Here is a 19,537-nt window from a genome sequence, read left to right as displayed (position 1 = left end):
TCTGGGTCTCACTTCCCTCATCTGTACAATGGGGATTAAGACTGTAAGCCCCATGTGGGACAGGGACTGTGTCCAACCTGATTACCTTGTATCTACCCTAGAGCTTAGAACAGCGACTGGCACATAGTAAGCCCTTAACAAATACTATCATCATCATTATTATTATTATATGAGAGGGAGGGCATTCCAAACCAGAGGTTGGGCGAGGGCAAGATAGACAAGATCAAGATACAAAGAATAGGTTGGCACCAGAGGAGCAAAGTGTGCAGGCTGGGTTGTAGTAGGAGAGCAGCAAGGTGAGAAAGGAGGGGGCAAGGTGATCAAGTGCTCTAACATGCTAGTTAAATCATATTCATTCCTGGGTTCTGTGGCCAGGCTGAGGGAGAGGAGCCCCGTCGTTCAACCTGGACTTCTCGGCCAGGCTGGGGATGAAATAGACTTCCATTTTAACCCTAAACCACCTATCAACTTCCTGGTCAGTCTGGAGCAAGTTAGGCACCCACTTCACCCCCAGACCACCCACCAGGTTTCCAGGATGATCTCTGAGATCAGAAAAGGTACAGGAGCTGATCATCCTCCTTGAAAAGTTGGAGAGGCCAATGCAGTGCTGGTGCCAGGTCCATGGGGTTAATAGGCCCTTTCTCCTCTCCCCCCCACCCCCATTGATATGGGGCTCCTGTTTTGGAGGGAGTATCAGCAAGGAGGCTGATGCAATAATCCAGGTGGGTTAGGTTAGTGATTGTATTAACATGATAGTTTGGGTGGAGAGGAAAGGACAAATTTTAGTGATGTTGTGAAGGTGGAACTGACAGGATTTAGTGGTGGACTGAATATGTGGGTTGAATGAGAGAGAGGAGCCAAGGATAATGCCAACGTTATGGTCTGTAAGACAGGAAGGATGGTGGTGCCACTACAGTGATGAGAAAGTCTGTTTTGGATACGTTAAGCTTGAAGTGATGGGAGGACATCCCTGTAGAGATGTTTTAAAGGCAGGAGGAAATGTGAGACTGCAGAGGGGAGAGAGATCAGGGCTGGAGATTGAATTCTGTTGTGTTGTACTCTCCCAATAAATACCATTGACTGATAAGAGAAAATCTCATTTCCCACTGATGTAATGTATCCCATCCTATGTACATAAAAATAAAGTTACTGAAGGTGTTTTGGATTAGCTCCTGTTTTATCATTTTTTGTTCCTGGAAGTCAGAATATCAGATGTACCCTAGAGAGTGGGGGTCTTTGCACTGGAATCCCTGAGCCTTGGGATTCTGCCACCCAATAGGTGCCCCTTCTAGACAAGCTGAATTTCAGCTACTTTTGTCTCACCCCTCTGCTACCAATTTAGGGGCAAGAAGAGTTCTTAAACCAGTAACTTAGCATGTTTGCCACTCTGTTTTAAGATGAATTTATATTTAGAATCAAGAGGCCAGTTGAAATCAAGATGAAAAGGTGTAAAAGAATTGATTATAGGGAGAAAGCAGAGGCCAGAGTTTTACTTACAGTATCATCAGAGCCAGAAAAGTGCCAAGAAGGATCCAGGTTTCTATGGAGAAACTGAGAATGCTGCTCATCTTGGCTTTGTTGCTTTCTGCTACTTCTTACTTTTTCTTCTTGCCCCTGTGTTGTCTTTGCCTTTTCTCTCACTCGATGTGAGGTTTACAGAGAACAAAATTGGCAGAGTTTATTGACTTTTTGGCTTGATGTCGACATTCTCATTGATGAGTTATTGCCCAAGAAAGTCATGTGAATTTGTAGTGAAATTTGAGGTCAGGCTGGTTCAACTTTGACTAAATGCTTGTGAAATGGCCTGGAAGTTAAAACTAATTTAATCTCTGGAGTTTAGAGTTAACTGATATATGGTGGGTTTTTGTTACAGGTTTGTTGTTTTTTTTCTCCAGATAAACTAAGGATCAGGAACCTATGGTTTTTCTTGATAGCAAATATCTATATCTATCTATCTACCTTTGTAGATATCTACAAAGGTAGATAGATATAGATATTTATCTGCTTCTGATCTGCTTAAATTGTACCTTCCCCGTGTTTAGTGCAGCACTTGGCACATAGTAAGCACTTAACCAATACTTCAGTTATTATGTAATCAGTTTGATTCCCTCATCTCCTCAAGACCAAAACTGAGAGGATCAGGAGAAACCTGCTTGACTCTCAGGCCAGGAGTAAATCTAGTCTCTGATCACGGGGCTTCCTAATCTAAATGATAGGGAGAGGAGAGACATCCAGGAAACAGCAATGAAAGGGAAATAATAATTCAAAAACCTTATAAGCAGCAGTTCACTATCATGGGGAGGCATTGGTCCTCAAAACAATAAGCTTCAGCAATCCTTCCTTGGTTTCTGCTCTTTGGTCTCATAGAGTGGAATTTAGGGAAAATCCCTCTTATGTTCCAACACTAAAACTAACATTCCAAGGGTCAGTTAGTGCTCGATGCCCAGGGCCATATAAAGCTTTACTCTCTTACAACCGCTTAGAGGTGCGTGTGATAAAAGAAAGAGAGAAGCAGCAGGACCAAAACTACTTCCAGTGCTGTGACAGATGGAAGTCAGTACAGGAAGCAAAACCTCAACTTCCCCTGCTCAACATCACAGGACCGTGTAGTCCCCTGAACTCAGGCCACATGAAAAAATTTAGATTGCAACCTAGGCTTTGAATGGTTGAGGTTCAAAAGACAGGAATCTCAACTGGCAGTTCTATTAGTCCTTCAAACCAAAACCAGGAAACAGCTCCCCATCCATACAGTTCAGTAATACACATGCACAACATACCCACAGAAAGGAAGCCAGTAGAAATATTTTAAATACTCTAGTCTGTAAGATCCTCGTCTAGACTATAAGCTCCTGGTGGGCAGGAAACATGTCTAATAACTCTGTAGTATTATATTTCCCCAAGCTTTTAGTTAAGTGCTCTGTCCACAGTAAGTGCTCAGTAAGTACCACTGATTGATTGAATTTCTAATAAATTCTTAATCTCTTTATAAGCAGGGACTGTGTCTGCTAATTCTGTTGTAGTGCTGTGTACATAATGAGTGCTCAATAGAGGCCATGGATTGATTTGGGGGTCAACATTTACCCATAAGAGGTGTTAGGTGGAATACAAGGGAGAAATTTAATTGCTAAATTCTACAAATTACAGATAGGACATATGTAAATAAGAAAAAAGGTCTCGATATGTGTTAACCTTTGCGATTGTGTTTTTTCTTTTAGTGAGACCAAGGAAAGCTCTAGGACTCTGATCCTAAGAATGAGGGAATTAGCCACAGAAGGGTAATATACAATGTACAGTCTTAATCCCCATTTTACAGATAACTGAGGCACAGAGAACTTAAGTGCCCAAGGTCACCCAGCAGACAAGTGGCAGAGGCCGGATTAGATCCCAGCTCTTTCTGACTCCCAGACTCCCAAGCCCAGGCTCTTTCCACTAAGCCATGTTTAATGTTTGTCCTCCACACTGGTTGTAAATTCCTTGTGGGCAGGCATCCTATGTACTTACTCCATTGTACTCTCTCAAGTGCTTAGTGTAACACCCTGCACACAATAAATGCTCAGTAAATAACAGTGGTTGATTTAATTGCTTAATTTAACTTTAAGTATGGCGTTGAGGATTTACTATGTGTCAAGTACCGTTCCCAGTGCTGGGGTAAGTACAAGTTAATTGTTTGTAGCTCAAGGCTTGGCACAAAGTAAGTATTTAAGGAATCCCACAATTATTATGTTTATTCCATTATTTATGCACTGATGATTCAGGCCTTACTTTGATTGCAAGTTCAAATACCAAATTAAATTCGAGATAAAAATCCTTCCTTTTCATCTTTCCAAGAAATATTCAAATGACAACAGATAAAAAGGATCAGATGCCCCTTCCCATTTTAATGGACTGACTTCTTTTTATCATTTTGACTCAGCGTCTCAAGAATCTTTTGGGGAATGGCCACTTGTCCCCTTTTCTCCATTCATTTAAACTTGCCACCCTTTATCCCTGGATCATGCATGGCTATCCGAATGTTGAATCAGGTACAGAAAGTTGCTGTGGGCAGGGAATGTCACTGTTTATTGTTATATCCTTCTTTTCCAAGTGCTTAGTACAGTGCTCTGCACACAATAAGAGCTCAATAAATACAACCGAATGAATTTCTCGTGCCCTTCTAGATGAATGATGATAGTGATTGTAAGAATGATAATTGTGGTATTTGTTTAGAGCCTTAATAATAATAATAATGTTGGTATTTGTTAAGCGCTTACTATGTGCCGAGCACTGTTCTAAGCGCTGGGGTAGACACAGGGGAATCAGGTCGTCCCACGTGGGGCTCACAGTCTTAATCCCCATTTTACAGATGAGGGAACTGAGGCACAGAGAAGTGAAGTGACTTGCCCACAGTCACACAGCTGACAAGTGGCAGAGCTGGGATCTTTGGGTCCAGCACTCGTCTAAACTAAGGCTTTTCTTGGTAGTGAATATGGTTCGCAATCATAGGAGCCCACCTGTGTACTCAACATTATGACTACAACCTAATCAGCGTGAAATCTACCTCAAATAACAATCCAGGAACCTGGGCAGGAAATAGCTGGGTGCCCTCCCCTGTATAGACTGTAAGCCCGTCAATGGGCAGGGATTGTCACTCTCTGGCCAAATTGTACATTCCAAGTGCTTAGTACAGTGCTCTGCACATAGTAAGCTCTCAATAAATACTATTGAGTGAATAAAACCAAAAAGAGGCTGAGGAGGAGGCAAGGTGGCAGGACCATATCTCACCCAGATGGGAAGGTGAGCTCAAGCAACAATTCTTTCACCCTGGTTCGCTGTGTGGGCTGCCCACCCACCTGAAGCAAACAGCAATGGTGATGAAGCAGGATGGCCAGGCCAGGCAGGGATGGGGACCAGGCATCTACTGAATAAGCAGGGGCCAAGAGCAGTTCTCCTGATAAGCACTGGATACCACACATGCTGACATTCATTCACTCGTATTTATTGAGTGTTACTGGATGAAGAGCACTGTATTAAGCGCTTGGAATAATGACCTTGAGTGAGCTAAACACTGAGCAGTAAGTGTCAGCGCAGGGGATGATTTCAGCTGCTGTGTGGAGCATCATGAACACTTATCGTAGGCTTCCAAAATTGCCAGGTCTGGGGGTAGCTAAGCTACATGACAGTGGTGGCTGCTGTGAAGGAGGAGGGGGAAGAAGAGGTGGAAGGAAACAACCAGGTGTAAGTTCACTTCTCTATCTCTTTTTCCCCCTTTAATTCTCTCCTCTGTTATCCTTTTCATTAGCAGGGCTAGATCGACATTAGCCATACCAAACCCCACTTCTCACCAGTTTCTACTGCTGCCGCTAATGTCAAGGAGGGGAGGTTTCCCCCCAAATGGTCCTGGGGGTCAGGTAGGAGCAGTGGGGGGTGGGAGCAGGGATAGCAACATACGCTCAAACCCATTTTTGTACCAGCCTGCCTACTTGACTGCTAGTCCTGATCTGGGGAAAAGGGAAGAATTAAGGGCCTGTGTGCAGGAGTGGGAATAGGTGCAGCAGGGCCTGCTGAGCACAGACAGGTGCATCCTGGGTGGACCAGGGATTCTCCTCCTGCTGGCTGAGTGGAGGGGGATACACCCCTTCCCTAGGGGAGGGAATCCAGGGAAGGGACAGGAGATTCCTCAGAGTAGTCTGGGGCCTCTCCAGCCTCCCAGGGGACCCTGAGGCAGAGGACTGGGTCAGTGGTCTTCTGGACATGAGCCTCTACTTTCTTCACATAGAGGTCCCCAGGTGGAGTGGCTGGTGTTGGATTCTTTTGCAAAAACGTTTGCTGATCCCATGGTAATATAATTAGTTTTGGCCATTAGACTTAATGTACTGTTTATGTTATGTACATTTGTACCTTTTCAACCTTAGTTTAACCTTCTAATACTCACCCCCTCTCCATACCCTCCAAAACTGTCCTCTGCCCCAACCTTCCTCTGCCCCAACCTCCTCAGGAACCTTTCCACCTGTCCCTAGCTATTATGTCTCTGCTGAACTCTTTGATATCCTCTCTTTCCTAGAGCATAGGTCCTTTCCTTCAGCACTGTTCTCTCAACAAAATTAAACACGGTCTTTGCCCCTGTGTCACTCCTACACTCTAAATCTCCTACCCAGTTCACATCCACACTCCACCTCCTCCACTTTGCACCCATGTAGCTGAGCACTGGTGATATAAATTCAGAAACCAAGTGTACCACTGCCCTTTCAAATTATCCTCCTTGCTATAATTCTTCACTTTCATCCGCTTAGCAACTCTACCCACCACACTGACCCCCTCCCCCAAAGCCTCACCTACCATTCCAACCTTTAACTCCCTCTTGAAGCCTCTACTGGCCTCACCTCCTCTGTCCCAAACCCCAGTGACCTGTCTAATGACTTTGTTGGCAGCCAGGAAGCCATCAGATATGAGCTTCCTCAAGAAACACCATCACCTCCTCAACATTCTCCTCTGCCACCTCCACTTCTCCTTCTAGCTATTACTGAACGAGGTATAAACATGGCCTGTACATTTTTCTAGTGAAATGATCCAGGCAGCAGAATGAAATATGGACTGGAGTGGGGAGAGACAGGAGGGGGGAAGGTCAGAGAGGAGACTGATAGAGTAATTAAGGCGGGATAGGGTAAGTGACTGGATTAAGTAGTAGCAGTTTGGATGGAGAAGAAAGGGCAGATTTTAGTGACACTGTGAGGGTGGAACTGTGAGGATTTAGTGAATTGAAAAAATGGATTGAATGAGAAAGAGGAGTGAAGGATAAGGCTAAGGTTCTGGGCAGGATCCTTTGAAGAAATATACATAGTGCTTTGATGTCAGCCCTTCTTGATTTCAACTCTAGGGATGAACTGCAGAACAATAGGTTTTTGGGGGATTAAAAATCCCCTTGCCGTCAACTCCAGAGGAATCTGTTGGAAGAGGAGAACACTAACTTTTAGAAGCAAATACATGTAGATGGGAAGGGATAAAATATATATATTTCAATTTCAAGAACAAAAAGGCTTAGCAACAAAGATGCCCCAGTGCATCTGCTTTACATTGGTATGCCAAGAGTAAGAGATGTGCACTATACAATACCCAATTGCTACAGTCATGGCATCCCTTTCTCTGCTAGGTGGGCCAGAAAATCAGGGTAAAGTGAGGGTCCAAACACAAGGAGGAAGAGGCACAAAAGGTTGGCAACAGCCACGCAAACATCCCTTTGCTCCTACTTACCTAAAACAATGGTTAAAATATTACATGTATGAGAACTTTCATACCTCCTAATTCTCTCCTCCACCTAACTTTCCCATCACAGTTGACAATATTTTCATTCTGTCTCTCAAGTCCATGACCTTGATGTTATTCTAGACTAATTGACCTTTCAACCCCCATAGTCAGTCCGTTGCAGAATCCTGATACACATTCCTCTCCTGATCATTGATTTAGAGGAACTCCATCAAATGTCCTTCCCTTCTTTCAACCAATTAGTGGTATTTCTTGAGCAATTACTGTTTGCAGAATCATGTGCTAAGGGGTTTGAGAGAGCAGGGTAAGTAGCAGCATGGCATAGTGGATAGAGCTTGGGACTGGGAGTCAGAAGGTCATGAGTTGTAATCCCGGCTCCACCACTTGTCTGCCAAATGACCTTGGGCAAGTCACTTCATTTCTCTGGGCCTCAGTTACTCCATCTGTAAATTGGGGATTGAAACTGTGAGCCCCACTTGGGACAGGGACTGTGTCCAACCCGATTTGCTTGTATCCACCACTGCACTGTTTTTCAGTTAATCAATTGAAAGGGAAAATTAACCTTCAAGTAAATAAACTGAAATAGCTTTCTTTTAGCAAATGTATTCCCACAAGGATTAAAAAATGAGATCTCTTATTAGGGAAGATTGATATGGAATTTCTCTGACAATTAAAACAAGCCTTAATTTTGTAAGGTTAATAAGCCAGACACCTGAATATCTACCTACCAGCTGATTAGGTGGCAGGTAGATAGGTGCCTGGCTTCACCTCCTCTTGCTGTTTATCTTTTGAACATTACTGAAACCTCGCTTAGCTCTAAACATAACTTTGGTATTTGTTAATCACTTACTATGTGCCAAGCATTGAAATGAGCACTGTAGTAGAAAGAAGACAATCAGGTCAGACATAGTCTCTGTCCCACATAGGGTTCACAAGAGGGAGAAGGTATGTTTAGTCTTCATTTTACCAATGAAGAAAGTGAGGTACAGAGAAGGCCCAAAGTCACACAGCAGGCAAGTGGCAGAGCAGGAATTAGAACCCAGACACCCAGGCTCCTAGGCCCATCTGTTGTCCATTAGGCCAGATGCATTCTGTGAAAACTTCATTTCTGATGAAATTGCACATTTTGTGTCATGAAGTCAAAAAAGAAATATAGGGTTATATTCTCACAGTCTCAGTATTTCATAAGCATAGTACTTAACACAAAATGTTTGTGGAAGAATAGTGTTTGGGAAAATCCTGTCCTTTTTCCTTGTTCTGTTTCCCTCACTCCATAGCCATCAACCTGTCCCCTTCCTTTGACATGGTTACTCTTTCTCACTTCCCTATTAGCCCTTCACAAGTTTTGTGACTGAGGATTAACCTGGGATATTGCACAGTTTCTGTCACCCAGGACATCAGCCCAGGGTGGGCAAAAAGGGGCATGGGATAGTTATGCCTAACTATACTTTCATGTGGGCCTCCAGATTGTCTGGGAGACCCTTGGTGAATAGAGTTTGCTCAGGAGTGCTAATGCACTCCTCATTCCACCTCCATCCTGCTGGAACTCAGGGAGCTTCCCTCTTCCCTCCCTTGCCCCTTACACAAGGGAAGAAAGATTATGGAAGGATAGGGCTGTGGAGTTGGAAAATTCATCAAGAAGATTTCAGGATTCCCAAGACCCACTCAGAGGCAGAATTGCAAAACAACTCCAAAAATGCATCCTCAAAAATTTTAGGTTGCCACCTAAAGTTAGATTTATTTTGTGCAAATTCTGGCAAAGAAAAAAAAGAAACATTTTACAGAAAAGCATCAGCTCCCAGTTATACCTTCCCCATGCAGACAAGGTCATTTTGTACCTTTCAGGATGAAACTCGTCAGGTTCTAGCCAGTATTTTGGCTCTCTATGTAGGCAAGTAAGAGGGATCATAACAGTCATCCCTTTGGGGATGGTCAGTCCATTTATCACCGTGGTTTTCTTGCTCACCCTTTGAAGTCGAGGTCCAACACTGTATAACCTTAGAGTTTCATTTATAACCATGTCGAGGTACTCCATCTGCACTAAGGCTTCATAGGTGAGAGGCGACTAGGAAAAGACGAAAATTTTCAGTGCATCATCAAAACCAGTAAAATTTATCTGGACAGTCTTTAATTGACTACAGAGACTGGTCAAGAAAGCTCCTTTATTTTACATTTCCAAAAAATGTTATTCCAAATGAAAGCTACCCTTACAGTGTTCTCCACAGTTCAACTGAAAACATCTGAAAATTAGTGAACATTTCTTTAATTTTTCATGAGATTGAATTAATTTGAAATCATTATTGGTTTGACAAATGTGAAATTTCCTATGACCAACATAAATCCTTCTGAGACACAAAGGAGAAAGATAAGCACACTCGAAGGAAGGTAGGAGGGAAGATGAACTTGCAGTAAAGGCTATTGCTTAGACTAGAGTTTGGAACACTAGCAGACTTTCCTGCTTCTTTGGCCTACGTTCTATGAAGCCTTGATCAGTTAATCAGTGGTATTAATTGAGCATTATTATATGCAGAACACTGTATTGGTTTTGTCTCTGAATGACATTCATGATATTAGAATGACATTACATTTCTTGTAAAATGGGGATTAATCCTCCAGTTTACACTGCTAACCCCATGTGAGATAGGGACTATGTCCAATATGATTACCTTATATGAACCCCAGAAATTAGTACAGAGCCTGGCACATAGAAAGCGCCTAGAAAATACCATTAAAAAATCAACAATGATTGATATTCAATTTTACAAAAACCATGTGTTTCAATAACCTATAGGACAATAAAGAAAAAGTCAAAAATGGAAACTGCCTTCTGAGAGAAAAGGGGAGAAGTGCATGCTCTCAAACTCAACTAGGAATTGAAATTTGTCAATTAAAAGGCCCCCCATATCCCTGTAAAAGTACAGTCTTATCCTCTGAGCTTTATTTCATTAACAGTCTTGAAAGCTTTTTTGAAAGAAGACATAGTGCAACTTTCAGGGATGTTAACAAATGAGCTATGACATTTGTGGCTCCACCCCTCTCCCTGAGCGTCAAGAAGCAGCTCACTTTATTGGGTAGAACTGTATCTATCTCCTCCTGCAATTTCTGCTGGACATCAGGATGGGTGGCAAGGTTATAAGCAATGAAAGAAAGGACACTGCTGGAGCTCTCATAGCCCGCAAAAATAAAGGCAAATGCTTGTGTCAGGATCTCAGCATCACTCAGCATCACTCAGACCTATTTGAAGAGGAAATACAGAGGTGGCATAATAACATTAACTCTTGAATACACATCTTGTTGGTCCTCACAGCATGTCTTCACTGGCCATCCTTTGGAACTTTGGTTCCTATCTCTAGACTGTGAGCTCATCATGGGCAAGGAACATGTCTACTGACCGTTGTATTGTGCTCTGAATACATTCCTTCTGAACACAGTAAGTGCTCAGTAAATACCACTGATTAATATTTGTTCGTAATATTTATTAAAAAGGGGGCTAATAAATACTATTAATTATAATGATCATAATCAGAAATCTAATAGGTCATCCCCCAAAATTCAAAAGATATATTGAATGAATTGAAATAGAAATATGTTTTCTATTTTGTTTTGTATATGCACTTGTGAGCTTTAGAGTGCAAAAATCCTATTACTAATGGTGAGATTTTTTATCAGGATATATGATGCCTCTGCTTTAGATGCACAAACACAAGAAAACCAATCTATCATTAGCATGTATTGAGCCCCCACTGATTCAGAGCACTGTAGTAACCTCTTGAGAGAGTAGAAAAGGATTAGAAGACATGATATTTGCCTTCAAGAAGCTTAACATCTAGTGTGGGAGGCAGACACTTAAATTAGGGGGAGTAATAGAGTATAAATGCTACCTGGAGTATAAATGCTAGCTAACAAACAGATGATTCTATCTGGAGAAAATACTGAAAAGCAACTTTGACTTTACCAGTTCAATCAGGAAAGCTTTCTCCTCCCTATTATTCACCCACCCCCGTCCCCCAGAAACAACATAGCAAGGGTTGACTTTCTTTCTAAACTTCAAATTGTTGCCATAGTGTCATCAATTGTCCCTGCCTTCGTGTCTTAAAGCCCCTTCTGTAGGTCTATAAGTCTTCTCTGTCTCCCTCTTTCTTCTCTCTTCTTTCCCTTTTTTCCATCACATTCCCTCACTCATTCTTGCTCTCTCATTCTCTCTCCCTCCCTCTCTGCCACGTTTTCCTCTTTTTTAAAAAAACTGTATGTTGGGGGGGGTTGTTTGTTTTTGTTTTTAATGGCATTTAAATCTCTCCTCTGAATCAACACCTTATGGTGGCAGGAGAGTTTGCAAATGCCAATGAAGCTTAGAGCTTTGCCACTGAGAGATATTCTTTTGCTAGGGTTAGCCATAATGGAAAGGTCTAAGCCAAAGCATCAGACAAAGTTATTAGCCTGTGCTGGGCAGTAGCAGCCTGGGAACAGTCAAAATTGCATGATCAAGTGATCAAAATGTTGATCAAAGATAGTGGCAGAGAGTCAAGTTTTTTTTACTGCCGATAAGATGGCAAGGGTAAACCACAGCTGTATTTTTTACCCAAAAAACCTCTTTGGATAAACATACCAGGATGACTACTGAAGATAGGATGTTCTGGAGAAGATGTGGCCATGGGGTCACTATGAATTAGAATCAGACAGCTTATGATCATCATGACTTAAGTGCTTACTATGTGCCAGGCACTTTTCTGTTAGAACAGTGCTTGGGTGGATATAGGTTCATCATGTTGGACACAGTCCCTGTCCCAAATAGGGCTCACAGTCTTAATCCCCCTTATTCAGATGAGGTAACTGAGGCACAGAGACTTTAAGTGACTTGCCCCAAATCTTACAGCAGACAGGGGTGGAGCTGGGATTAGGACCCAGGTCCTTCTGAATCCCAAAGCCATGTTCTATCCACTAGTCCATGCTACTTCTCAGCATCTTACACCACCAGCAAACACCAGCAAGCACTGATTCTGCCTTCTGGAAGCCCAACCCCCTGTTCCATTTGGGATTACAGAAGTTGGGACAACTTTCTGTAATCTGCAGAGACAACTATGCTCCAAATAGATTTGAGATTAAATCTTTCAGGGTATCTTTGGTCCCAATCCTTGGTTTAAGGAAGCCAGAAATACTGAGGAAATAACACATTTAGACTGGCATCAATTTTTTCTGAGCCCTCCAACCATTGTGTTGCTTGGGTAAGTTGCAGGCAGTGAAAACATCTTCTCATAGAGAAAATCTCAGAGCTTGTCCCCAGGCTGGGGAAACATTGCTTTTGAACTTAAACCAAGTGATCTAGGAAAAGTATTTTCCAAGTTAAAACAATATTTGTTGGCTTATTTGGCTTTGTTTTTCATGAATAATGGAAAATTTTAGGTCAATTTCTGTGAACAACAATCCAAAGAAACTACTGTGAAGTATTCACCCAAAAAAAGACATCACAGAAAATAAGGATTTTCCATTGTGTTTCAGTTTGGGCTAAGGAAGTTTTACAAGGAGAACACGTAAAAAGCCAGAAAGTCCCATATGACGTGATTATGTTGTGTCTACCCTAGGGCTTAGTACATTGCTTGACACATAGTAAGAGCTTAACAAATACCTCTACTAATACTTATATTATTCATATATCCTCCCCAAATTCCCCTGATTGTTTTCCCCCATGTTTCAGGAATTCAACAAGCCAATGAGGAACTCCTGGGCTACCTTTTCCAAAGCTAACGCCTCCTTTGGCCTTTGAACCCTCCTTTGGGTTTTGGGTATCAAGCATCATTTGCAAAAAATTCACCTGCTGCTGGAAATGAAAGAGAAGTTGAGGGTTTTTGAGAGGAGATGACATTCAGGAAGACCAGTATTACTTCTAAGTTAGGTTCCCCAGGAGAGAAAACATTATCTGATGATTACTTCTGGGCGGTTACAAGAGTTTCCTTGCTCATTATTTTTTTATCGCAGAGCTAGTAATCCTAGACAAACAATTTAATCTGGTAAGGGGAGCCCTGGGTGAAATTATATACTCAGCTTAAAGAAGCTCCCTTTCTGAGATCATGCTAAAACCCATCTTTGACCCGAGGCTCCCTGAAAGTTAAGAGATTGGTGTCAGAACAGTGCCTGAATCACAGTTACCGAAGGAGGGCTGGGGGTGGGTGGGCACTAGAAAGGACAAAGTCATACAGTAGGAGACCATTTGGGAAAGAATAAAGTTTACATTCATTTCCATTTCACATATTAGATTTCTGTTTATTGCAAAATCGAGCCTCACTTCTGAATTTCATATCATCATGAATTGAATCCGATTTGAACTGTGCACCAGGATCTTTACTCCTTCTTCCCTCCAACCTGCAAATTCACAGTTTTGGACCACATGGGGCTTTATTCTGGAGTTGCCCCAACCTCTGCTAGTTGTACCTAAGGTTTTGGTTGAATAATGAGATTAGACGTCTTGAGAATAAAACCTTCATTTCATAGCATTGGCTTTGATTTGGCAATCCCAACTGTGATAGACTTTATTTCCCAGTTTGAAGTCATGAAATCAAATATTCATGGATAACCTCACACATATTTTTCTTTAGTCATTTTCTTGACTAGGTTTTCAGTCTTAATAAGAAAATGACACTCTCATATGAATCCCCTGGATGAAGAACATTTTCTTTTCATCCTCTGAGAGTCCTTAACTTACTTGTTGATTGCCTTGATGGTGCGTTCCCTTTATGTTATCCATAAATCTTTTAAAGTATTCCACAGAATCATTGGGGAATATATTAATATTTAGAAGCTTAAGAAGAGGTGTAATAAATGGAAGTACACCTGGAAGGGAAAAAGAACAAAGGTCATGAATATAGAACTGCAGTTTTAAAGTTAACTCTTTGAACTTAAAAACGAAGGCTAATTCTGCACATAAATTCAGTTCATCCTAACTAGCTTGGACTCAGGTAACCAGATATCACAAAGCTATCCATGAATCAGAAGATCAGTTTTCTATCATCATGGCAAGAGATTTTTGGAAATCAATGATCATGGTAATGGTATTTGTTAAGTACTCACTATGCGTCATGCACTGTTCTAAGTGTTGGGACAAATACAAGCTAATCAGGTTGGACACAGTCCCTGTCCCACACAGAGCTCACAGTTTAAATCCCCATTTTACAGATGAGGTAACTGAGGCACAGAGAAGTTAAGCGACTTGCTCAGGGTCACAGCAGACAAGAGGCAGAGCTGAGATTAGAACACAGGTCCTTCTGACTCCCAGTCCCGTGCTCTATCCAGTAGACCATGCTGCTTCTGTTTGTCAATGAAAGGACATGCCTTACCAAACTGGAAACTGATTAATTTCTTCTATTCAAAATGTACAAAATAATGTTTGTGTCTTATCTAGGCCAGCCTCTAAACAAAATAGGTTTTGGCACTGATACACAGTGGATTCTGAGGTTGTCTATTAGAAATATGTTGTCTTTCAGTGCACTTCTTAAACTATTTGTAGCTTTGCAGATAAGTACAGAGCAATTTACCAGTTGCAATTGTAAAGTTGGATCTCCCAGTCTTAATGCCAAAGGAGCCACTCTTAACTGAAAAAGTGCAGAACGGAGTTCTCCACTATAATCTACCCAGCTGAAACCACAGGGGTCCCAAATGAGATTTTTCTCCAATTAGCCACACTCCAAAATTGGGAGCCCCCTCTCAGGGTCGCACCTGGAGAGTTTCCAGTACTCTACCAGTCTTAACTATGGGAGGGACAGTCAAGCAGAGGCATATCCATTCATTCCTAGCTTGGGCAGTCAAAACTCACCTGTGCTGGGCAGCAGTGGCATGGGAGAAAGTCGAGAGCGGAGACTAAAGTTTACTGTGTGGAAGGGGGCAATGGTAAACCACTTCCATATTTTTACCAAGAAACCTCTATGGTTACACTACCAGAAAGACTGTAGATGGAGGGTGTGATGTTCTGGGAGAGATGTGTTCATGACATCGCTATGGTTTGGAGATGACTCAACAGCATAAGACAAGATAAAATTGGGAGCACAAAGTGAGGGGTCCCCGCCATTGTTAGAGCCCTGGGAAATCACTTTGCTGGCTCCCCTCCCTCTCCAACACCAGCCCTGTTTCAAGCTCAGGTCCATTATGAAACCTGGGCTCCTACAATCCAAATGATGGAAGCAGAATAGAAGAAAAGTATGAGTGGCCCGTTCCTCAAACTATGGCATCAGAAAAAGCCATCTTTCTTTCTTCCCCCTTAGAAGGTGAAGGATGAACAGAAAGGTTGGAAAATGGGTAAAAGAGGTAGGTGATGAATGAAAAAACTGGCAGGAACACCAATCGTACTCTTTTCCTGAATATTTAGGCTTAGAGTGCTCCTACGGTTGCACGACTCTATAGACTCTGAACTCTCTCCTGAAGCTTCCGAAGGTATTGTGAGGTTAATGTGAGCAAATGTGAATTTCCTTTAAATGAAAATCAACTGAAGAGGCATGGTTTACCACCACATCCCAGAATGGCTCAAAATTGATCTACCTGAAGAAGTTCAAATTCACATACACTAGGCTTAGAAAAAGGGCAGACCTCTAGCCTAATAGAGGCGTCGTATAGCAAATAATTATGTGAATTCATTTAGGAAAGGACTTTGTCAGCACACACTATGCTCCCTTAGAAAAAGTCAATCTGACCCTAATAATTCAGAAAGCCAACCCAGTACCATCTCTAAGATTATTACTGATGGAGCTGTTCCTCCACATACTTATCAAAACAAAAATGGGAGGAAAAAAATCAACTGATGATAACTTCCTGATCTCCTTCACAAATCTGTCATTCATTTAGTTCAAGGAGTCAACATCCACACCAAATGAAGTACTGGTGATCACATCCAGACTGTAGGCCCCGAAGTAACTGAGAAGAGAAAGCAAACAGAATCAAAATTGATGTTCTTCAGGCTCTAGAATCCTTTGCATTATTGCATGAGAACCACTGATGCAAATATCGGATATAATCAAAACTGGTATTTACTGGGTGCACACTCTAAGAAGAGCATGCTAATAGCTAGTGGATGACTTGCAGAAGAATATATCATGCAATGCCTGCCCTCGGGAATTTATAATCTAATCACAGTAACAAGGATTCATCTACTGCTGAAAATGCAGCCGTTAAAAGAACATGAAAACAGATGCAAATAGTAAGTAAATACACTGAAGTGAAGCTAGTCAAGGTAAATCGAAAAAAAAAACTGGACTGATTGAAAGCCTAGTAATGGCCTAATTATTGCTATTCTTATTCTTATTTTTATGTGCTTGTTATGTGCCAACCATTTTACTAAGCACTGGGGTAGATACAAAATAGGTTGGATATAGTCCCTGTCCCATATGGTGCTCAGTATAAACAGGAGGCTCTAGGCCAAGAAACTGAGGCCCAAAGAAGTTAAATGACTTGACCATGTTCAAACAGCAGACAAGTATCAAAGGTGGAATTAGAACCCAGTTCCTCTGACTCCTCTTTCCATTAGGCAACACTAGTGACTTCATGTTTCTATCACCTCTGTTATTGTACCTTCCCAAGTGCTTAATACAGTGCTCTGCACACAGTAAGTGATCAATAAATGTGATTTATTGGTTGTTCTATGGTTCCCCTATTTTTCATAGGAAATAAATCTGCTGCTTAGACAGACATGTAAAGTATATAAGCAGTACTTACTCTTTGACGGTCACATTCTGGTTCTTTTCTGCTTTATACCAGATGTTTTTCACTAAAATCTCCCCATAGTGGATCATCGTTGGTACCATCTGAAACCCAAATGAAAACACCTGATATAAATTCTATTTAGTAATCATAGTTTTTCCCATCCTAGGAAAGGTGTTTTAATAGCCAAATACATTCCTGTTTCTAAGTTTTAAAAACATAGAGTCTTGGTCTCATGTCATATTAAGAAATTTCAGTCTGTCGTATTACTGGATTTTAACTGATTCTCTACACAGAATAAGCCCTCAGCCAGTACTATTTTTTATGACTTTTGTTTAGCACATAATATGCATCAGGCACTGTACTAAGCTTTGGGATAGGTACAAATTAATTAGGCTGGACACAGTCCATGTCCCATTTGGAGCTCACAGTCTTATTCCCCCTTTTACAGATGAGGAAAATGAGGCACAGAGAAGTTTAGTGACTTGCCCAGGGTCACACAACAGACAAGCTGCTGAGCGGGTATTAGGACCCAGGACCTTCTGACTCCCAGGCCCATGCTCTATCGATTAGGCCATGCTGCTCCTAATTGATTTGACTGACTAAATTGGATTGATTGACTGATGGGGAAAATAAAAATAACCTAAATGGGTTTATTCTCTAGCCCCACTCTCTCTTCTCCCCTTGGCCATTCCTTCTTTTGGGCTGTCCCAGACCTCCTGGTTTTTACCTCCTTTAGTTTTCCACTGGTGAAGGTGGATGATATCAATGTGCGTAATTTCTTCCAGTGTTTGTCCTTAGCAGCGAAAACAGAATGCTTCAGTATCTCTTCAATACCTGAATTCTGAAAAGTAGAAGTCCAGGTCCACATTCAATCCACATAATGATAATTAGTCATAATAGCAGTAGAGCCAAACATTGGAGGGAAAGGCTTCACCTATAGTCTGTAATTTTAGTTTAGGGAACAGATATTACCACTGGGATCTATTTCACCCTTAAAGTAACAGAATAAATGATAGGGCTGAAGTAATATCCAATGACCACTTAACCCATCCTTCTGATTTCAGTCATGACTACACTTATGGCATTTTTAGAAATGAGGAAACCCCCTCTCTTCAGGCAGTTAACAGTCCCTATGGGATTGGGGGGTGGTCGGATCAATCCCTCGGAGACATTCGGTTGCATAATTGCCTTATGAGTTATATGGTGAGTTGTGTTGCTAAAAGCAATACAAGTGCTATTGAACAAGCCTGCAGGGTCTTTCTGCTGTTTGTTAGCTGTGGCTTGTTTGAACAATTTTTCAAACAAAGCCAGGATACTTTCTAACTCTGTCCTGGGGATATTAAAAGTTTGAAGAAATGTATTTCCATTTCGAAAGTTCCTTAAGAGTAATCCCTTTTAGACTGTGAGACTTGTTGGGCAGGAATTGTCTCTATCTGTTGCCGAATTGTACATTCCAAGCACTTAGTTCAGTGCTCTGCACACAGTAAGCGCTCAATAAATATGATTGAATGAATGAATGAAGTTGACTCAGTTCTTTAAATTACCAAATGGTTATTTCATATAAGGAACTTACCTGCCGATTGGTGAAGTTAGTGAACACTTCTTTCACCAGTACCCTTTTAATGATGTCTAGGTCCAGGACAGCTATTTTGGCTTTCCAGCCTTCATAAAACCTATGTCCCAATTTGAAGAGATTCATAGTTGCAGGAAGTTAGAAAATACAAGAATCTGAGAAGAAATGGTTCATTCAAGTTTCTCAGTATCTTAAAGGGCAGGAGTGTGGCAAAGGGAATTGGTAGGCTCTTTCCTTATTTGAACTCAACAGAATTTGAGTTTTGGAGAAAAGTGAATACTGGGCTCTGTGAATGCGGTGATATTGGTCTTGCATGAATCAGCTTTTGAGACTGAGAGTTTTCTTTTCTGTAGCAACCTATATCCAAAATTGCAGGATTTTTTGCAATTCTCCAAATTTAAATCACACCTTGGAGAAACTATTTTCTTCTATGGATTGTTTTGCAGGGATTTTCTGGATATGGGAGATGGCTACCCTAAGTTATTGGAATCTATAGAACAATGATTGTCTGAACTGGCATCTTTGAGTGTGTGGGAGCAAAATTTCAATAGTGGTACTATAAAAATGGCAAGCAGCTCAAACCACTAACTATAGTCTTCTTAATGCACTTCCTGAGGATTGACTTGGGACACAAATATGAACTTTGGGTATAACACTCACCCCCATATTTTTCCATATTTCTGAAAGCATTTCTTGTCAAAGTGCATCGTACCCTGTAAAAAGAGATTTTTCCAGTGGAATCAAACCAGGGACTGGATAAAATGGATGAAGTAGATCAAATTTATCTTTCTTTGGCTGAAGTATCCGTGAGCTTATTGTGGGCAGGGAATGTGTCTGTTTATTGTTATATTGTATCTCCCCAGTGCTTCGTACAGTGCTCTGCAAACAGTAAGTGCTCAATAAATCTAATTGACTGACAGAGTGGACATGCCTGGAAAATGACAAATTCTAAAGTAGGACTCTGGAATTTCAAGCCTTCTCTGACAAACGTTAATATTCTCAACCTGCACCATTCTTCAGAAATGGGACGGGTCAAGTTGAAAA

The 19,537-nt window shown here is 41.5% G+C and overlaps 1 protein-coding gene and 1 pseudogene across 1 annotated transcript in view; both read right to left on the bottom strand.

Annotated features, from left to right (window-relative positions):
• LOC100082190 (cytochrome P450 3A21-like) overlaps positions 1-3,331 on the bottom strand; it is a 31,056-nt gene extending 27,725 nt beyond the window's left edge. The window contains exon 1 of the mRNA XM_007656887.3: positions 1,498-3,331. Coding sequence (XP_007655077.2) covers positions 1,498-1,568 — 71 coding nt within the window. The 5' untranslated portion in view covers positions 1,569-3,331. The remainder of the gene's footprint in view (positions 1-1,497) is intronic.
• A 5,553-nt stretch (positions 3,332-8,884) lies between these two features.
• The window catches only part of LOC100082164, an 89,183-nt pseudogene continuing 78,530 nt past the window's right edge, over positions 8,885-19,537 (bottom strand).

The sequence above is a fragment of the Ornithorhynchus anatinus genome, chromosome 2, assembly GCF_004115215.2.
Source record: "Ornithorhynchus anatinus isolate Pmale09 chromosome 2, mOrnAna1.pri.v4, whole genome shotgun sequence".
NCBI classification, from domain to species: Eukaryota; Metazoa; Chordata; class Mammalia; order Monotremata; family Ornithorhynchidae; genus Ornithorhynchus; species Ornithorhynchus anatinus.
This window is presented reverse-complemented; position numbering and strand designations above follow the sequence as displayed.